Below are 17,379 nucleotides of genomic sequence, written 5' to 3' on the forward strand. Positions count from 1 at the left end.
ATTTCACATGACTGGGCAGGGTCGCAGCCATGGGTGGGCATAGGCCCCTCAATTGGAAGCCAGGCCCAGCCAATCTGAATTTGTTTTCCCCCCACAAAAGTGCTTTATTACAGACATAAATACTTCTCAGTTTCATCAGCTGTCTGGGTGGCTGGTCTCAGACGATCCCGCAGGTGAAGAAGCCATGCAGTAGCAGAGAGAAAAGTGTATGACTAGGGTGGCTGGAGTCTTTGACAATTTTTAGGGCCTTCCTCTGACAATGCCTGGTATAGAGGTCCTGGATGGCAGGAAGCTTTGCCCATGGTGATGTACTGGGCAGTACGCACTACCCTCTGTAGTGCCTTGCGGTCGGAGGCCAAACAGTTGCCATACCAGGCAGTGATTCAACCCATCAAGATGCTCTCGATGGTGCCGCTGTAAAACCTTTTGAGGATCTGAGGACCCATGCCAAATCTTTTCAGTCTCCTGAGGTGGGAATAGGTTTTGTCGTGCCCTCTTCACGACTGTCTTGGTGTGCTTGGACCATGTTAGTGATGTGGACGGCAAGCAACTTGAAACTCCTTAACCTGCTCCACAACAACCCTGTCGCTGAGAATGGGGGCGTGCTGGTCCTCTTCCTGTAGTCCACGATCATCTCCTTTGTCTTGATCATGTTGAGGGAGAGATTGTTGTACTTGCGCCACACGGTCAGATCTCTGACCTCCTCCCCATAGGCTGTCTTATCGTTGTCGGTGATCAGGCCTACCACTGTTGTGTCATCAGCAATCTTAATGACGGCGTTGGGAGTCATGCCTAGCCGTGCAGTCATGAGTGAACAGGGAGTACAGGAGGGGACTGAGCACGCACCCCTGAGGGGCCCCAGTGTTGAGGATCAGTGTGGCGGATGTGTTGTTGCCTACCCTTATCACCTGGGGGCGGCCCGTCAGGAAGTCTAGGATCCTGTTGCAGAGGGAGGTGTTTAGTCCCAGGGTCCTTAGTTTAGTGATGAACTTGGAAGGCACTACGGTGGTGAACGCTGAGCTGTAGTCAATGAATAGCACTCTCACATAGGTGTTCCTTTTGTCTAGGTGTGAAAGGGCAGCGTGGAGTGCAATGAATATTGCATCATCTGTGGATCTATTGGTGCGGTATGCAAATTGGAGTGGGTCTATGGTTTCTTGGATTATGGTTTTGAATTGAGCCATGACCAGCCGTTCAAAGCATTTCATGGCTACAGACATGAGGGCTACGGGTCAGTCGTCATTTAGGCAGGTTACCTTAGTGTTCTTGGGCACAGGGACTATGGTGGTCTGCTTCAAACATGTTGGTATTACAGACTCAGACAGGGAGAGGTTGAAAATGTCAGTGAAGACACTTGCCAGTTGGTCAGCACATGCTCGGAGTACACATCCTGGTAATCCGTCTGGCCCTGCGGCCTTGTGAATGTTGACCTGTTTAAAGGTCTTACATCGGCTGCGGAGAGCGTGATCACAGTCATCCGGAACAGCTGATGCTCTCATGCATGTTTCAGTGTTACTTGCCTCGAAGCGACCATAGAAATGATTTAGCTCATCTGGTAGGCTCGTGTCACTGGGCTGCTCTTGTAGTAGTAACATAAGACACATGGATAACATATAAAGACATAAGACGGCTGAACATTAAAGTAACGAACCACATGTTCACGTTGATCATGAGACTGTGGTAATGGAGATATACTAAGGGACGTTCTGGCCCTCTTATTTTCTCCATTGTGCTGACAGACTGACCAGACACATGGGCACCTAAAACAATTGGACACACTAGACTTATAGTCTACACATTCCACTAAAAGCACACATACCAGAGAAATATGCCTAAGGCAACTGGACACTAATGATAAGAAGAGACATAGAGTCTGCCAATTCCAATAAGGACATACCAGAGAACATGCTGGGGCATTGAGTTAAATACAGGGTTGAGTCATAGGCCTATAGGATAGATGGACATATATTATTTTTAAGACAGCACTGGGTCTGGCCACTATTATAATTTAACTGAAAGCAGATAATGGGCGTTAGTAGGCGTGAACAAGCAGGAAGCCTGAACTAAAAAGATAATGATGGCAGGAAGAATTAGGGGAAGTATGCTTATTTGCATATGGGGTGGACCCATATGCTATTTATGTATAAATGTTGGAACCGGGGTTGGGAAGCGGTGTGTGTTCTGCGGGACATTCCGGCTTTGATATACTTTGTATTAAAAAGCATGTTTGAATTCACAAAGTTCTTGTAAGTGTTATATTTCTGAGATGATTTTCCACGACACTCTCGGCTGTGCTTCCCTTTGTAGTCTGTAATAGTTTGCAAGCCCTGCCACATCCGACGATCGTCGGAGCCGGTGAGGTACGATTCGATCTTAGTCCTGTATTGACCCTTTGCCTGTTTGATGGTTCGTCAGAGGGCATAGCGGGATTTCTCATAAGCTTCCGGGTTAGAGTCTCGCTCCTTGAAAGAGGCAGCTCTACCCTTTAGCTCAGTGCCGTATGTTGCCTGTAATCCATGGCTTCTGGTTGGGGTATGTACGTACAGTCACTCTGGGTACGACGTCCTCGATTCACTTATTGATAAAGCCAGTGACAGATGTGGTTTACTCCTCAATGCCATCGGAAGAATACCAGAACATATTCCAGTCTGTGCTAGCAAAACAGTCCTGTAGCTTAGCATCTRACCACTTTTTTTTTCTTTTATAGACAGTCACTGGTGCTTCCTGTTTACATTTTTGCTTGCAATCAGGAAGATAGAATTATGGTCAGATTTGCCAAATGGAGGACAAGGGAGGTTTGTACACATCTCTGTGTGTGGAGTAAAGGTGGTCTATATCTTTTTCCCCTCTAGTGCTGATAGAAATGAGGTAAAACTGATTTAAGTATCCCTGCATTAAAGCCCCTGGCCAATAGGAGTGCCGCCTCTGGATGAGCATTTTCCTGTTTGCTTATGGCGGTATACAGCTCATTGAGTGTGCTTTTAGTGCCAGCATCGGTCTGTGGTAGTACGTAGACAGCTACAAAAAAAATACAGATGAAAACTCTAGGTAGATAGTGTGGTCTACAGCTTATCATGAGATACTCTACCTCAGGTGAGCAGGTTAGATATCGTGCACCAGCTGTTGTTTACATATATGCATAGGCCCCCACCCCGTGTCTTACCAGAGGCTGCAGTTCTAACCTGCCGATAGAGTGTATAACCCGCCAGCTGTATGTTCTTAATGTCGTCATTCAGCCACGACTCGGTGAAACATAAGATATTACAGTTATTAATGTCTCTTTGGTAGTATATACACGTGCTTTCAGTTCGTTCCATTTATTTTCCAGCAATTGAATGTTAGCTAGCAGGACGGAAGGCAACGGCTGATTAGCCACTTGTCGCCTGATCCTCACAAGGCACCCTGATCTTTTTCCGCAAAAATCTCGGTTTCCTTCTCCAGCGAATGATGGAGATCTGGGTCTGGTCAGGTGTCTGTAGTATATCSCTCTCGCCTGACTCATTTTAGAAGAACTCTTAGTCTAATCTGAGGTAAATCGCAGTTCTGATGTCCAGCTCTTTTCGGTCATGAGAGACAGTAGCAGCAACATTATGTACAAAACAAGTTATGAAGAACGCGAAAAATAAAATGGTTGGTTAAGACCCAATAACACGGCAGCCATCCCCGGGTGTCGTTGGAGGCGGCTTATGGTAGAGATATGAACATTCAATTGTCTGGCAACAGCTCTGGTGGACATTCCTGGAGTCAGCATGTCAATTGCACACTCCCTCTTAACTTGAGACATCTGTGGCATTGTGTTGTGTGACAAAACTGAACTTTTAGAATGGCCTTTTATTGTCCCCAGCACAAGGTGCACCTGTGTAATGATCGTGCTGTTTAATCAGCTTCTTGATATGCCCCACCTGTCATGGGGCCAGATTATCTTGGCAAATTAGAAATGCTCATTAACAGGGATGCAAACAAATATGTGCACAACATTTGAGAGAAGTAAGCTTTTTGTGCATATAGGACATTTCTGGGATCTTTTATTTCAGCTCATGAAACATGGGACCAACACTAACGTTACATGTTGCGTTTAAAGTTTTGTTCAGTATAAAAGGGACCATTGGGACGTCCAACTCTGACGTCACCCCATTTAAGTTAAAATGTAATAAAGGGTAAGGACGTCCCAAGGAGCCCAATCTCAGCATCTACATACAGTGCGGGGCTAAAGAAATTGATATGAGCCGCAACCCTGATTGAATACTTAACAGATTCAAAGTTAAATTGAACATAAAACAGAGCTGCTTCAAATACATGTTTAAAATATTTACTAAAATGTAGCAGATTTCAAATAACAGACAATGAAACMTATGGTGATGCCCCAAACGTTCGAACTGCATGCACAAGCCAACAACGCGCACCCGATTAGTTTCGAATATGTTTAAAAAGACAGATTATTTATTTGGGGTAAAAACAATGCATTCTTGTCAAGGTAACGTCRGGTCTCTATGTTGTCCTACAATGCAAAGCCTGCTGAATAACTACATATATCCAATCAATTATTATTAAAACAGGCTACCCCTTACAAAACATAAACCGGTGGATGATTCTGAAATCCTAGTCCTCACATTCCTAGCATGCTAAAAGAACAACAAATGCAAATTTAGCAAGGATACGCCATGTTGAACATCAAGCACACCAAACCTAGTTAACAAAATCCACAATACCATTTTCGTCAGGATTCTCGTCCATCTCGTCTCATACCATATTCACCCAAAAACATGAAATGTTGCTAAGTGTGACAGCTATGATTTATACGTTTAAAGGCTTGCAAGTTTTAAACCTTATCTTCAGTAGCAGTGTGACAGTGAATTTAGTCCGTTCAATTTCCGGTTGCGTTTACCGCCCACAAATTTCTGAATAACAAATCCCCGTGAAGTTGTACATTAGAAAGACATATTTGCCAGCAAATTCAGTTACTGACTTGGTTTGCCATATTGGAACTTTTACTATAGGTTAGCCATACCCTTTGATAATTATTACAATTAAGAAAACCCACCGGGAAGTGCGTAAATATCATGAACTGTCAATAAAAATGTCAATAGCCTTTGCCGAATACCTTCTGCAAAGGACCTTTCCAGGGATGAGCCTACCTTGCAGTAAAATCAAACGTAATTCATCATTTTGTTCCAGTTTAACCGGTAATGATCCTGAAGGATCCTAATAAAACATATATTTTTGCAAGCATTGGTTGACTTCTCTATGAAGTGTATATTTTCCAAAAGTTAAATGTGAATACACATGGATATTTTCATGTCCTCCTTTATTATTGCCATGATCATAAAATGCAATGTTGTGGTTATTTGAGAACAGTTCACATTATTTGAGAACAGTTTACATGTTTCATCCTTACTGTACATACTACAAATTAGCTATTGAAATTATCGATGTAATGATGAAACAAGCTGAAAATTAGAATATTCATTCAAACCTGAGGTGTTAAACCTGTGTTTTTATTTATAGTACACAACAAGAACTCAAATGCCAGAGTCTAACAGAGTGGTAATGCTTGGTGACGAGGGTTCAAGCCCCTTCTCTACCCTTTTTCTGTCTGTCTCCCTCACTACTTTCCCCACTGTACTGTCATAAAATGAATAACAATACAAAGAAACATTAGAGTTAAAAGAAAGTACATTTTAATTCAAGGAGTGAGTGCATTGGTGTTCAGTCAAGCGCTTTCTTTGAGCGAAAGCTAACCCACATTCCGCACACACATGTGGCTTCTGTTTTCCTGTATGGGTTTGCTCGTGTCTTTGCCTATGGTAATTCAATCTGAAACGTTTGTCACAAACGCTACATGCAAATGGCTTCTCTCCTGTGTGAAGTCGTTGGTGTGCTTTCAGAAAACATAACTGTACGAAGGACTTTCCACAGTCTTGGCATTTGTATGGTCTCTCACCAGTATGGTATCTTTCATGCAATCTCCTTTCATTGGCAGTGATGAAGGTTTTTGTGCAATAGGAGCATGGCCATGGTCTTTCTCCTGTGTGAGTGAGTTCATGTCTTATCAATGACACTGCTTTCAAAAACTGCTTTCCACAGACTGCACAAGTATATCTCACCCCTCATGAACTTGCTCAATGTGTGTATTCAGCTGAATCTTTGTCCGATAAGTCATGTCACACTGCGAACAAGAAAAGGGTCTCTCTCTGAGTGAGTCCCCATATGCATTGACAGGTTTCCACGATCCTTGTAACTCTTTCCACACTGCCAGCACAGGAACGGCTTTTCTCCTGTGTGCTTCCTACTGTGTATGTTTAGAGATTTGCTTTATTGAACTTTGCTTGACAAACAGAGCACTGGTAAGGGTATCTCCTGAATGAACTCTCCATGTTCAAACAGGTATCTTAACTGGGTAAAGGTTTTCTCACATTGAGAGCAGGCGTATGGTCCTGTGAATTTATGTTGATGCAGATAGTGATCTCTCAGACGCCCCAACAGGGTAAAGGTCTTCTCACACATGGTACACTGGATTCCTTGTGCTGCATCAGCTTGTGTCTGTCAAAGGCAATGGAGTTTGGGAGGACCCTTCCACAATCAGAGCAATAGAATGGGTTGTGAATTCGCTTGTGTGTCCTTAGGGATGATGAACCTTTGAAGTCCTTCCCACAATCATCACATTTGAAGACTACCTTTCTTTTTAACATTGGAAGACACCTTTACTTTTTCCTCTTTGCATGAACTTTCCTGGTGTTGCTTCAAATTACAGATGTCATCGAAACACTTTCCAATTTTTTACACCAGTGAACCAGTTGTAGTTGATCGGTAGATGTCTCTGGGGTATCAGCCTAAACAGCCAGCAGTTCACTAGACGCCTCCTCTTGGTGCTGGTCTACCATCTGAGAGGACTCTTCTCGGTTCACCTTACAGATATATCTCTGGTGTTGATTCAGATTGTGCATGTACTTGAAGCGCTGTTCACGTTGCCACATTGATAAGGACGCTCATCTGAATGGGATCGCATATGAATAGCCATAACTGAAGCACGGTTAAAATCTTCCCACACACAGTGCATGGTTTGGGTTCTTTGAGAGTCGGCACTGAGGTAGCAGCCGTGATAAGGGGCTCAGTGTCGATTTCCTTGGTAGTGAGAGGGCTGATGCAATCTCTGTGTTAACTTCCACTTCTAGCTGGTCCACACTCTGACCCAAGTCTTCTAGAATGCCTCGTGGCCAAGGATTTCCTGATGTTTCTTCAAGGTATCTTTGTACTTAAAACTTCTCTCACAAACAGCACAATTAAAGGGACGTGCTTTGAGTGAGATTTCAAGTGCCTTTCCATCTGTGAGGTACAAGTCAAAATCTTACCACAGACATAACAGGTTTTGAATCTACCTGGGTTCGATTCTCTGCAGTGGCAAGAAAATCCTTCTCTGGTTGCAGGCCACTCTTTTGTTGTGCCATGTTCTGACCAACATCCTGACACAAATCTCCCTGGGTCATTTTCTGACACAATTCTCTCTGGTGTTTTTTCAAATCGTACGAATACTTGAATCTCTTATCACAATTGACACACCAAATGGACGCTCTTTTGAGTGGGAGCTCATATGCCTTACCAAGCTGGAAGTCGAGCAAAATACCTCCCACACACAGAGCATGTGTTAGTGGCTGTGATAGTGTCAGAGTTCCTTGATGAGATGGCTCTGGTGGAGAGGGAGTCTTGAGGAGTGATGTGATCTGAGGTTTGCTAGTTGAGGGTTGTGGGATCTCTTCCTCTTTTTTATCTTCATCCAACATGTTTAGCTCCTTTTCACAAACTGCGCTCTGGTGTCTCTTCAGATTATGACCATCCCTGAAGCTTTTTTCACACATGAGGCACTTAAACTTGAGATCTCCAGTGTGGGTTAGCTGATGCCTTTTCATGGCTGTGACTCGAGTGAAAGTCTTCCCACACACTTCACATGTCTTACTGAATGGGCCTCTTTTGCATGACTTCTTTGGGAGGGCCGACCCTTGGAGGATGATGGCTGTTTGATTGCACGCCCGGAAGAATCAGTTTTTCGTGGTTTTCGTCCTTTGGGGGAGACGCGCACCTTGGATGATGGCTGTTTGATTGCGCGCCCGGAGGAATCGGTCTTTCGAGGTTTCCGTCGTTTTGAAAACATTTTCTTAATTTGCAGCCTTTTGCTTCGTTTTAATTGTTGAAAATGTGATGGTCTGAGTAAATTCAAGCCAGTGACAGCTTGATTGTCAATTTCCCCAACGGCAGACTCCATGTTCATAACGTAATCCTGCTCAGTAATTATTTATCTTTTAACTTCATCTGCTGGGACTAGTACATCGATTTCCTTTGTCCGATTCTCCAACAACTCTCTTGCTTCCATTCCCTCCAAATTCATCCCTTCTGATTGTGTATCTGAGTCTACATCTGGGGCAGTCACCACTCGCACATATGGAGGAAGAGACAGAGAGGAGAGGATGAAGTCACCAAAGGAGATGGAGTTCCTTTTTATGCAAAAGAGGGAGACAATTAAAAAATGAAGGTTAAATTGAACAGCATATATGATAATTATATCAATGCTCAAATATAAACTGTTACCAGACAAACAAAACCAATAATATATTTCCTCTCCTGACACTCATCATTTGCCATTTTTGCAGAAACAATCCAAGCCATGGATTCTCTATAAATCTGTGCGATACTTACGGATGGAGTCCAAATGTCCACGTTTTCTGTGGTACTGGAGCAGGGTCCTCAATTGTTTGGGGTCAGGTACAAACTGTACACATTTCTCCGGGCAGAGGGGACAGCATTTAACAAGGAGGCAGTCTGAGAGAGAGAGGAACATGGTTTAAAAGCATTAACAACTGCATACTCATGTCCAACACACAGTTTATTATATGAAATATATTGATGTTCTTGCTTGGTATTCTTGACTTCTAATTCCCCAAGCTAATTAGATAAAGGTGTTATTCATTCTTATTACCTGTTCAAGGTCTGGTATGGGAAGTAACTTCTCAAGTCTGGAAAGGAATTCTAACATCAGCATCTGTATTGCAGTGTCATACTTGGGCCCAAATTCCACAGGGAACACGTCCTAGGAGAGAATAAATTAATGAAATAATTAATGTCCATAATTAGGCTAATTGTGTACTGTATTTACCTTTGGTCTTCGAGCATCATACAGCCACTTCAAAATCCTAAAGCAGAAAGTTTAAGCTTTTGTTTGATCTATAAAGAAATCATAACTAAACCACAAACACCTGGAGGTGGAGATACAGTATGTGTGAATGAGAAGGACTCAAACATATAAATATTGTACTTTAATTTATTGGAGATGCAGTCTTGTACATGTATGTAACATTCAGAAATATAAAAACTCAGCCCCTCAGAGTTCTAACTGGCCTGGGTGCCAGTCTGTTTCTGCTTTCTTGCCAACTCCTTATGGAATTGTGAGGCCAAACATTGACAATGGAGTAGGCAAAATCACCATCAGATCTGCTACCAGGCTAGGTTCTAACTGTAGCGAAGACTAAATGGAGCGAAGACTACAATTGAAGTCGGAAGTTTACATACACCTTAGCCAAAATACATTTAAACTCAGTTTTTCAAATTCCTGACATTTAATCATAGTAAAAATTCCCTGTCTTAGGTCAGTTAGGATCATCACTTTATTTGAAGATGTGAAATGCCAGAATAATAGTAGACATAATTATTTATTTCAGCTTTTATTTCTTTCATCACATTCCCAATGGGTCAGAAGTTTACATACACTCAATTAGTATTTGGTAGCATTGCCTTTAAATTGTTTAACTTGGGTCAAACATTTTGGGTAGCCTTCCACAAGCTTCCACAATAAGTTGGCCCATTCCTCCTGACAGCTGGTGTAACTAAGTCAGGTTTGTAGGCCTCCTTGCTCGCACACGCTTTTTCAGTTCTGCCCCACACATTTTCTATAGGATTGAGGTCAGGGGTTTGTGATAGCCACTCCAATACCTTGACTTTGTTGTCCTTAAGCCATTTTGCACACTTTGAAAGTTTGCTTGGGGTCATTGTACATTTGGAAGACCCATTTGCGACCAAGCTTTAACATCCTGACTGATGTTTTGAGATGTTGCTTCCAATATATCCAGATAATTGTCCTTCCTCATGATGCCATCTATTTTGTGAAGTGCACCAGTCCCTCCTGCAGCAAAGCACCCCACAACATGATGCTGCCACCCCCGTGCTTCACGGTTGGGATGGTGTTCTTCGGCTTGCAATTATCCCCTTTTTCCTCCAAACATAACTATGTTCATTATGGCCAAACAGTTCTATTTTGTGTTCATCAGACCAGAGGACATTTCTGGCTTTTTTCTGGCGGTTTAGGAGCAGTGGCTTCTTCCTTGCTGAGCAGCCTTTCAGGTTATGTCGATATAGGACTCGTTTTATGTGGATATAGATACTTTTGTACCCGTTTCCTCAGCATCGTCACAAGGTCCTTTGCTGTTGTTCTGGGATTGATTTGCACTTTTCACACCAAAGTACGTTCATCTCTAGGAGACAGAACGCGTCTCCTTCCTGAGCGGTATGACGGCTGCGTGGTCTCATGGTGTTTATACTTGCATTCTATTATTTGTACAGATGAACGTGGTACCTTCAGGCGTTTGGAAATTGCTCCCAAGGATGAACCTGATTGCTCCCAAGGATGAACCAAGGATGAACCTGAGGTCTTGGCTGATTTCTTTTGATTTTTCCATGATGTCAAGCAAAGAGGCACTGAGTTTGAAGGTAGGCCTTGAATATATCCACAGGTACACCTCCAATTGACTCAAATTATGTCAATTAGCCTAACAGAAGCTTCTAAAGCCATGACATAATTTTCTGGAATTTTCCAAGCTGTTTAAAGGCACAGTCAACTTAGTGTATGTAAACTTCTGACCCACTGGAATTGTATACAGTGAATTATAAGTGGAATATTCTTTCTGTAACAATTGTTGGAAATATTAGTTGTGTCATGCACAAAGTAGATGTCCTAACCGACTTGCCAAAACTATAGTTTGTTAACTATAAATGTGTGGAGTGGTTGAAAAATTAGTTTTAATGACTCCAACGCAAGTGTTTGTAAACTTCAACTGTAAATGGAGAAACGAACCTGGTAGAAGTTCTCCCTTTCACTTGGGTCTTTCAGCAGAGATTCAACCAGTTTCACAAAGTTTGATTCAGATAATTCCACCTCTGCATCACCTGACTGCAACAAAACATGCACAACAATTACATCATTGAAGCTTACAACTCAAATCACACAATACTGTCTGTCTGGTTGGGCCTATTGGTTTGGTATCGCTGGTGACACGGGTGGGTGGAGTTAGCACATTATAGATCATTTTTCATTGGTCCTAAAGTGACTCTCCAGCCAACCAGGGTCACAATCAGGTTAAATCCATTTGAATTCAATTACTTTTTGACAGCATCTGTTTTGATTTAATAAAAATTACATACATATTTACCTATGGAAGAAGTGGTCGAAGTCTCATCTGTTCTGCTCTATCCTGAAGTGGCCAAAAACATTCAGCAGGTAAAGGTGCTTAAAGTTGACCATTTTGCATACCCCACCATACCATGAGACATCCATGGCTTCATTACTGGAAAAGATAAACGGTTGAGTTTGATATAATTTAAAAGCTTACAAGAAGGGTTGTCAAACAATTTTATAATTTCTTAAAAAATATATATACATATATACACACACATACAAATTATGACATTTATTAACCTTTAACGTCAGTGATCTAAAAACAAATAATCTCAGATTTGTTTCATATTCCCATATGTTGTAGCTTAAACATTTACATTTTTTATTTAACTTGGCAAGTCAGTTAAGAACAAATTCTTATTTACAATGACGACTTAGTGGGTTAACTGCCTTGTTCAGGGGCAGAACGACAGATTTTTACCTTGTCAGCTCGGGGATTCGACCTAGCAACCTTTCGGTTACTGGCCCAACGCTTGAACCACTAGGCTACCTGCTGTCACTACATCATCTGAGGTTTTTGTGTTGAGCCCGCCATCGGTTGAGACACAACATGCTCTTGAATACAGGGTGGGTGTCATTTCAATCATAGAAATAGAATGTATAGAATGTACAAATCCCCCCCCAGACCACTGCAAGTTAGCTGGTACACCATTATTTTAATTGAATGGAAATGTTCACTTCTAATTTTCTACCACAAAGATGACCGCAGGTCCACCCACCGTCAAATGTCAACTTAAAATGGTCATGTCTATTATCCATATTTCTATGATTTCAATAGGTTTCCTATGGAGGATTGATAGTATCATTTAAAACAACCTATTTCATTCTAGTCAACATTTTCTAATGTGTGGACCTACAAAAAAAAATTGTGGTACCATTTGAAAGTAGACATTTCAATTTGTTTCCCATTTTAGTACATTTATCAGCCACAACATGACAACCTGTATTTAAGAGTACGTTGTTTCTCAACCCATTGCGGGTTCAACACAAAAACTTCAGTTGATGTAAAATAGGGTCTGAGCTACAACATATGCAAATATGCGAAAGAATCTGAGTTTAAGTGTTTTTAGATCATTTACATTTATTAAGGTTAAAAAATGACAAAGATTATTAAAAAACATTTTTTTAAAGAAACTATAAAATAGTTTGAAAACACTATTTGCAAGTTTTTCAATGATATCAATCTGAACTGATTATCTTTTTTAGTGATGAAGACATGATGTCATGGTATGGTCGGGTATACCTTTATCTCTTGAATGTTTTGGCATTCAGGTCCAAAAAGTCCCTTTCTGAGCACTTCTACAATGGACAAATATGTATGGAAGGTTTTGTTCAATTTAAAAGGGGTGATGTCTAAAAGTGATTGAATTCAAATGGATGTACCCATCAGTGAACATCAGTTAGTGTGCCCACTGACATAGGCATGTATTCTTTACCTCTTTGAAAGATACTCACCTCTGCTTCCTCAGTGGATGTGAGGGATCGGATCCTGTCCAGGTGTTTTTGAATTTTTGTGAGGTCTAATGTCTGCTCAGTGCGACACAACTCCAAAACCAACTGAAATGACAAATGGCCAGTCAATAGTCGGTCAAAGGTCAACCCCACACTTCCTAGGCACTGCTCTGTTCTCATTGGGAAAATGAAGGATAGCCTAGATAAGGCCCAATGTCAGTATTCAATTGAGTTAATCAACGTCAGGGTCTTCATCTCAGTCAATTACCATTACCAGACCGTTGTCTCAGGCCAGAGTCAACTGTCTACACTATCTGGCAGAGCTAAAGGCTAGGGTAGCCCCAGGGTGCATTGTGGTGTTACTATGATAACTTGAAATATCTGCATCTAAAGGTGGATGAAACATGCTCTTGTAGACGTCCCTTCCGTCTTCAAGAGAGCGAGAGTTGCACCCCTTCTGAAAAAACCTACACTCGATCCCTCCGATGTCAACAACTACAGACCAGTATCCCTTCTTTCTTTTTCTCTCCAAAACTCTTGAACGTGCCGTCCTTGGCCAGCTTCCTGCTATCTCTCTCAGAATGACCTTCTTGATCCAAATCAGTCAGGTTTCAAGACTAGTCATTCAACTGAGACTGCTCTTCTCTGTGTCACGGAGGCGCTCCGCACTGCTAAAGCTAACTCTCTCTCCTCTGCTCTCATCCTTCTAGACCTATCGGCTGCCTTTGATACTGTGAACCATCAGATCCTCCTCTCCACCTCTCCGAGCTGGGCATCTCCGGCGCGGCCCACGCTTGGATTGCGTCCTACCTGACAAGTCGCTCCTACCAGGTGGGTGGCGAGAATCTGTCTCCGCACCACGTGCTCTCACACTGGTGTCCCCCAGGGCTCTGTTCTAGGCCCTCTCCTATTCTCGCTATACACCAGTCACTTGGCTCTGTCATATCCTAACATGGCCTCTCCTATCATTGCTATGCAGACGACACAATTAATCTTCTCCTTTCCCCCCTCTGATAACCAGGTGGCGAATCGCATCTCTGCATGTCTGGCAGACATATCAGTGTGGATGACGGATCACCACCTCAAGCTGAACCTCGGCAAGACGGAGCTGCTCTTCCTCCCGGGGAAGGACTGCGTTCCATGATCTCGCCATCACGGTTGACAACTCCATTGTGTCCTCCTCCCAAAGCGCTAAGAACCTTGGCGTGATCCTGGACAACACCCTGTCGTTCTCAACTCACATCAAGGCGGTGACCCGTTCCTGTAGGTTCATGCTCTACAACATTCGCAGAGTATGACCCTGCCTCACACAGGAAGCGGCGCAGGTCCTAATCCAGGCACTTGTCATCTCCCGTCTGGATTATTGCAACTCGCTGTTGGCTGGGCTCCTTGCCTGTGCCATTAAACCCTACAACTCATCCAGAACGCCGCAGCCCGTCTGGTGTTCAACCTTCCCAAGTTCTCTCACGTCACCCGCTCCTCCGCTCTCTCCACTGGCTTCCAGTTGAAGCTCGCATCCGCTACAAGACCATGGTGCTTGCCTACGGAGCTGTGAGGGGAACGGCACTCCGTACCTTCAGGCTCTGATCAGGCCCTACACCCAAACAAGGGCACTGCGTTCATCACCTCTGGCCTGCTCGCCTCCCTACCTCTGAGGAAGTACAGTTCCCGCTCAGCCCAGTCAAAACTGTTCGCTGCTCTGGCACCCCAATGGTGGAACAAACTCCCTCACGACGCCAGGTCAGCGGAGTCAATCACCACCTTCCGGAGACACCTGAAACCCCACCTCTTTAAGGAATACCTAGGTAGGATAAAGTAATCCTCCTAACCCCACCCCTCCCCTTAAAAGAGTTAGATGCACTATTGTAAGTGGTTGTTCCACTGGATTTCATAAGGTGAATGCACCAATTTGTAAGTCGCTCTGGATAAGAGCGTCTGCTAAATGACTTAAATGTAAATGTAAATGTAGACTGCTCAGTGATCTAAAGGATGCAAAATAACTGCCTTCTGATTATAGATAGGCATATAACTTCATACTGTACACGGAAGAAGTTCTGCTTAGACCTCAAATAGATAGCTAGGAGTTCTAGGTCTATGTAGGAGTTCAAGGTCTATGTAGGAGTTCTAGGTCTATGTAGGAGTTCAAGGTCTATGTAGGAGTTCTAGAACTATGTAGGAGTTCTAGGTCTACGTAGGAGTTCTAGGTCTACGTAGGAGTTCTAGATTATGTAGGAGTTCTAGGTGTATGTTTGGGCTAAAAGCTAGGACTACCATCATCATCTTGTTGCATGTTTATTTTCCCCATTCTGCACCAATCTCTTACCCTTGCTCTAAGCCCCAGGACTAGTTGGCCCTCTGACCGCAACTCAAAAGCTCTGGCACAATCTCTGTAACCATGGTGACAAACTCCTCCAGCATCCCATAATCTGAACATCTCCTCGTTGAACCACTTGCCACATGGCTGCAGAGACAAGCCGCAGTGGTGGAATGAAGAGACGCAGAGAGGGAAGAAGAAGAGGGGGACCTAAAAACAGGAAAATAAGTTGTTAGCCGACACACGGTTACCAAGACTAGGCGCACGCAATTTTGACAAGGCGCGTGCATTCATAAGACCTAGTTAGCTAGCTCTAGCTAAAAAGTTAATACACTTTAGACTAACGTTAGTAAAAATATATGTTATGTTAATGGCATATTTAACGCAGCCACCAGCAGTAGAAACAATGACAAAGCGGAGTCCCGACTCTCCACCCATGTTAAGGTAAAAAGTTAAGGGACGGGGCTGGAGAAATGTAACCACTCAAATAGAAATAGCTATCCATGATATCAAAATTATAGTTTTAGTCATGTTTTGAGGCTATGTAGTGTTTGTTTACAATTATATTATTGACAAAGATTGTAATAAAACAAGCTTATATTTTGGGTTATGATGGGGTACGACCAATGGTTTATATACATCATTGGGTACGACAGAACTTAGCTCATGAGGCATACAAGTGTATTTTTCAAGAAACAATGGGTACATATCATTATTAATAAGAACAACAATGGATGAAGCAACTGCTGATTTGACGATATAGCGTGAAATAAAGTCATGAACGATTTCGAAACGGTCTAGACATATCGATATTGCAGATACGTGGACTTGCCAGTGCCACCATTTCAGGCAGGCCAGGATCATAGGGCAAGATACGGCATACGCCATGTTGAACATCGAACGCACACCAAACCTAGCTAACGTTAGCTACGTTATCAAATTTGTTAACAATTTCTATCGTTAACTTACAATTTTCGCATGGATCCTGACTTTGCATCTCGGCCTCATACAATGGTCAACAGGAAGCTAAGGTATACTTGAAAAGTTAGCTAGCTAGATTTGATTTAGATGCCCCACTTCCCGGTCTAAAGTTGCCGTTCTCTCCACATACCATTCAGGCAGTAAGGAACGGAAGTTGTTTCCATCAGTTTCCGGGTTTTCTTGTTTTTCAAAATAAAACACAGATAGGGCTTTCCTAATCACTTATTACATCTCAAACTACTACCTACTGCTATGCCTTTGTTCTGTATTTTAATGGGCGTGTTCATACTACCGCTACATCATATTTATTAGACTAAATTCATTTAAAAAGTCGATGAAAAAGTGTAAGAATAGCTCATGCAGAGCCCATATGTAGTAGGACAAGTGTGCATGTTTATATGTAATGTCAATGGCAATTGTCATTATTACATCCTTCATACAATTTTCATAATTTTTTTTCAAGGCACTCATAATGACGACGACTACGCTGAATTCTGACATTATAGCGCCACCCTGTGTCCGTATTAAGCTATTACTATTATTGAGGATCTGATTTGATTTGATTTGATTGCGGATTGACAGTGGTGGCACAGGATGCTACAAATCTAGTAAATGCACTGTAAATAGGAGCATCAATGCGGTGCAGCGGGTCAGGGCTGGATGACATTGTGTAAGGCAGAGAGCCAGAGACAGGCAGCTGGCCACTGAGGCAGAGAAGATAAATGGAGACTGGGGTTGAGAGAGGGTGATGACCTTTAGAGGAACAGGGAAGGCTGGGGTGTGATGTTGACAACCCTAGACCTACATGATGGATGGAGGGTCYTCACCCTTTTGCCCTCAGAACAGCCTCAATTGACTCCAATGCTTTCCGCAGTTGTGTCAAGTTGGCTGGATGTCCTTTGGGTGGTGGACCATTCTTGATACACACAGGGAACTGTTGAGCATGAAAAACCCAGCAGCGTTGCAGTTCTCGACACAAACCGGTGCGCCTGGCACCTACCACAATACCCTGTTCAAAGGCACTTAAATCTTTTGTCTTGGTCATTCACCCACTGAGTTGCACACATACACAATCAATGTCTCAATTTTATCAAGGCTTAAAAATCCTCTTTAACCTGTCTCCACTTGTTTTTTT

The 17,379-nt window shown here is 42.8% G+C and overlaps 2 protein-coding genes and 1 pseudogene across 2 annotated transcripts in view; all 3 read right to left on the bottom strand.

Moving 5' to 3' along the window:
- LOC112071646 (uncharacterized) overlaps nucleotides 1-16,931 on the bottom strand; it is a 51,174-nt gene extending 34,243 nt beyond the window's left edge. Inside the window, exons 1-3 of the mRNA XM_070439465.1 lie at nucleotides 16,233-16,931; nucleotides 15,273-15,473; nucleotides 12,953-13,054 (exon numbers count right to left, since the gene is read on the bottom strand). Coding sequence (XP_070295566.1) covers nucleotides 12,953-13,054; nucleotides 15,273-15,473; nucleotides 16,233-16,271 — 342 coding nt within the window. The 5' untranslated portion in view covers nucleotides 16,272-16,931. The remainder of the gene's footprint in view (nucleotides 1-12,952; nucleotides 13,055-15,272; nucleotides 15,474-16,232) is intronic.
- LOC139024579 (zinc finger protein 502-like) lies at nucleotides 5,289-6,689 on the bottom strand (annotated as a pseudogene).
- Nucleotides 6,703-8,033, bottom strand: LOC139024576 (zinc finger protein 202-like; the record flags this gene model as incomplete). The annotated part of the gene is given in 6 exon segments (XM_070439463.1): nucleotides 6,703-7,296; nucleotides 7,299-7,367; nucleotides 7,370-7,558; nucleotides 7,561-7,611; nucleotides 7,614-7,664; nucleotides 7,667-8,033. Coding segments are annotated over 6 exon segments (825 nt in total), but the record flags the coding sequence as incomplete, so codon positions are not given.
- Nucleotides 16,932-17,379: the final 448 nt, after the last annotated feature.

Source organism: Salvelinus sp. IW2-2015, unplaced genomic scaffold (assembly GCF_002910315.2).
Source record: "Salvelinus sp. IW2-2015 unplaced genomic scaffold, ASM291031v2 Un_scaffold1672, whole genome shotgun sequence".
NCBI classification, from domain to species: Eukaryota; Metazoa; Chordata; class Actinopteri; order Salmoniformes; family Salmonidae; genus Salvelinus; species Salvelinus sp. IW2-2015.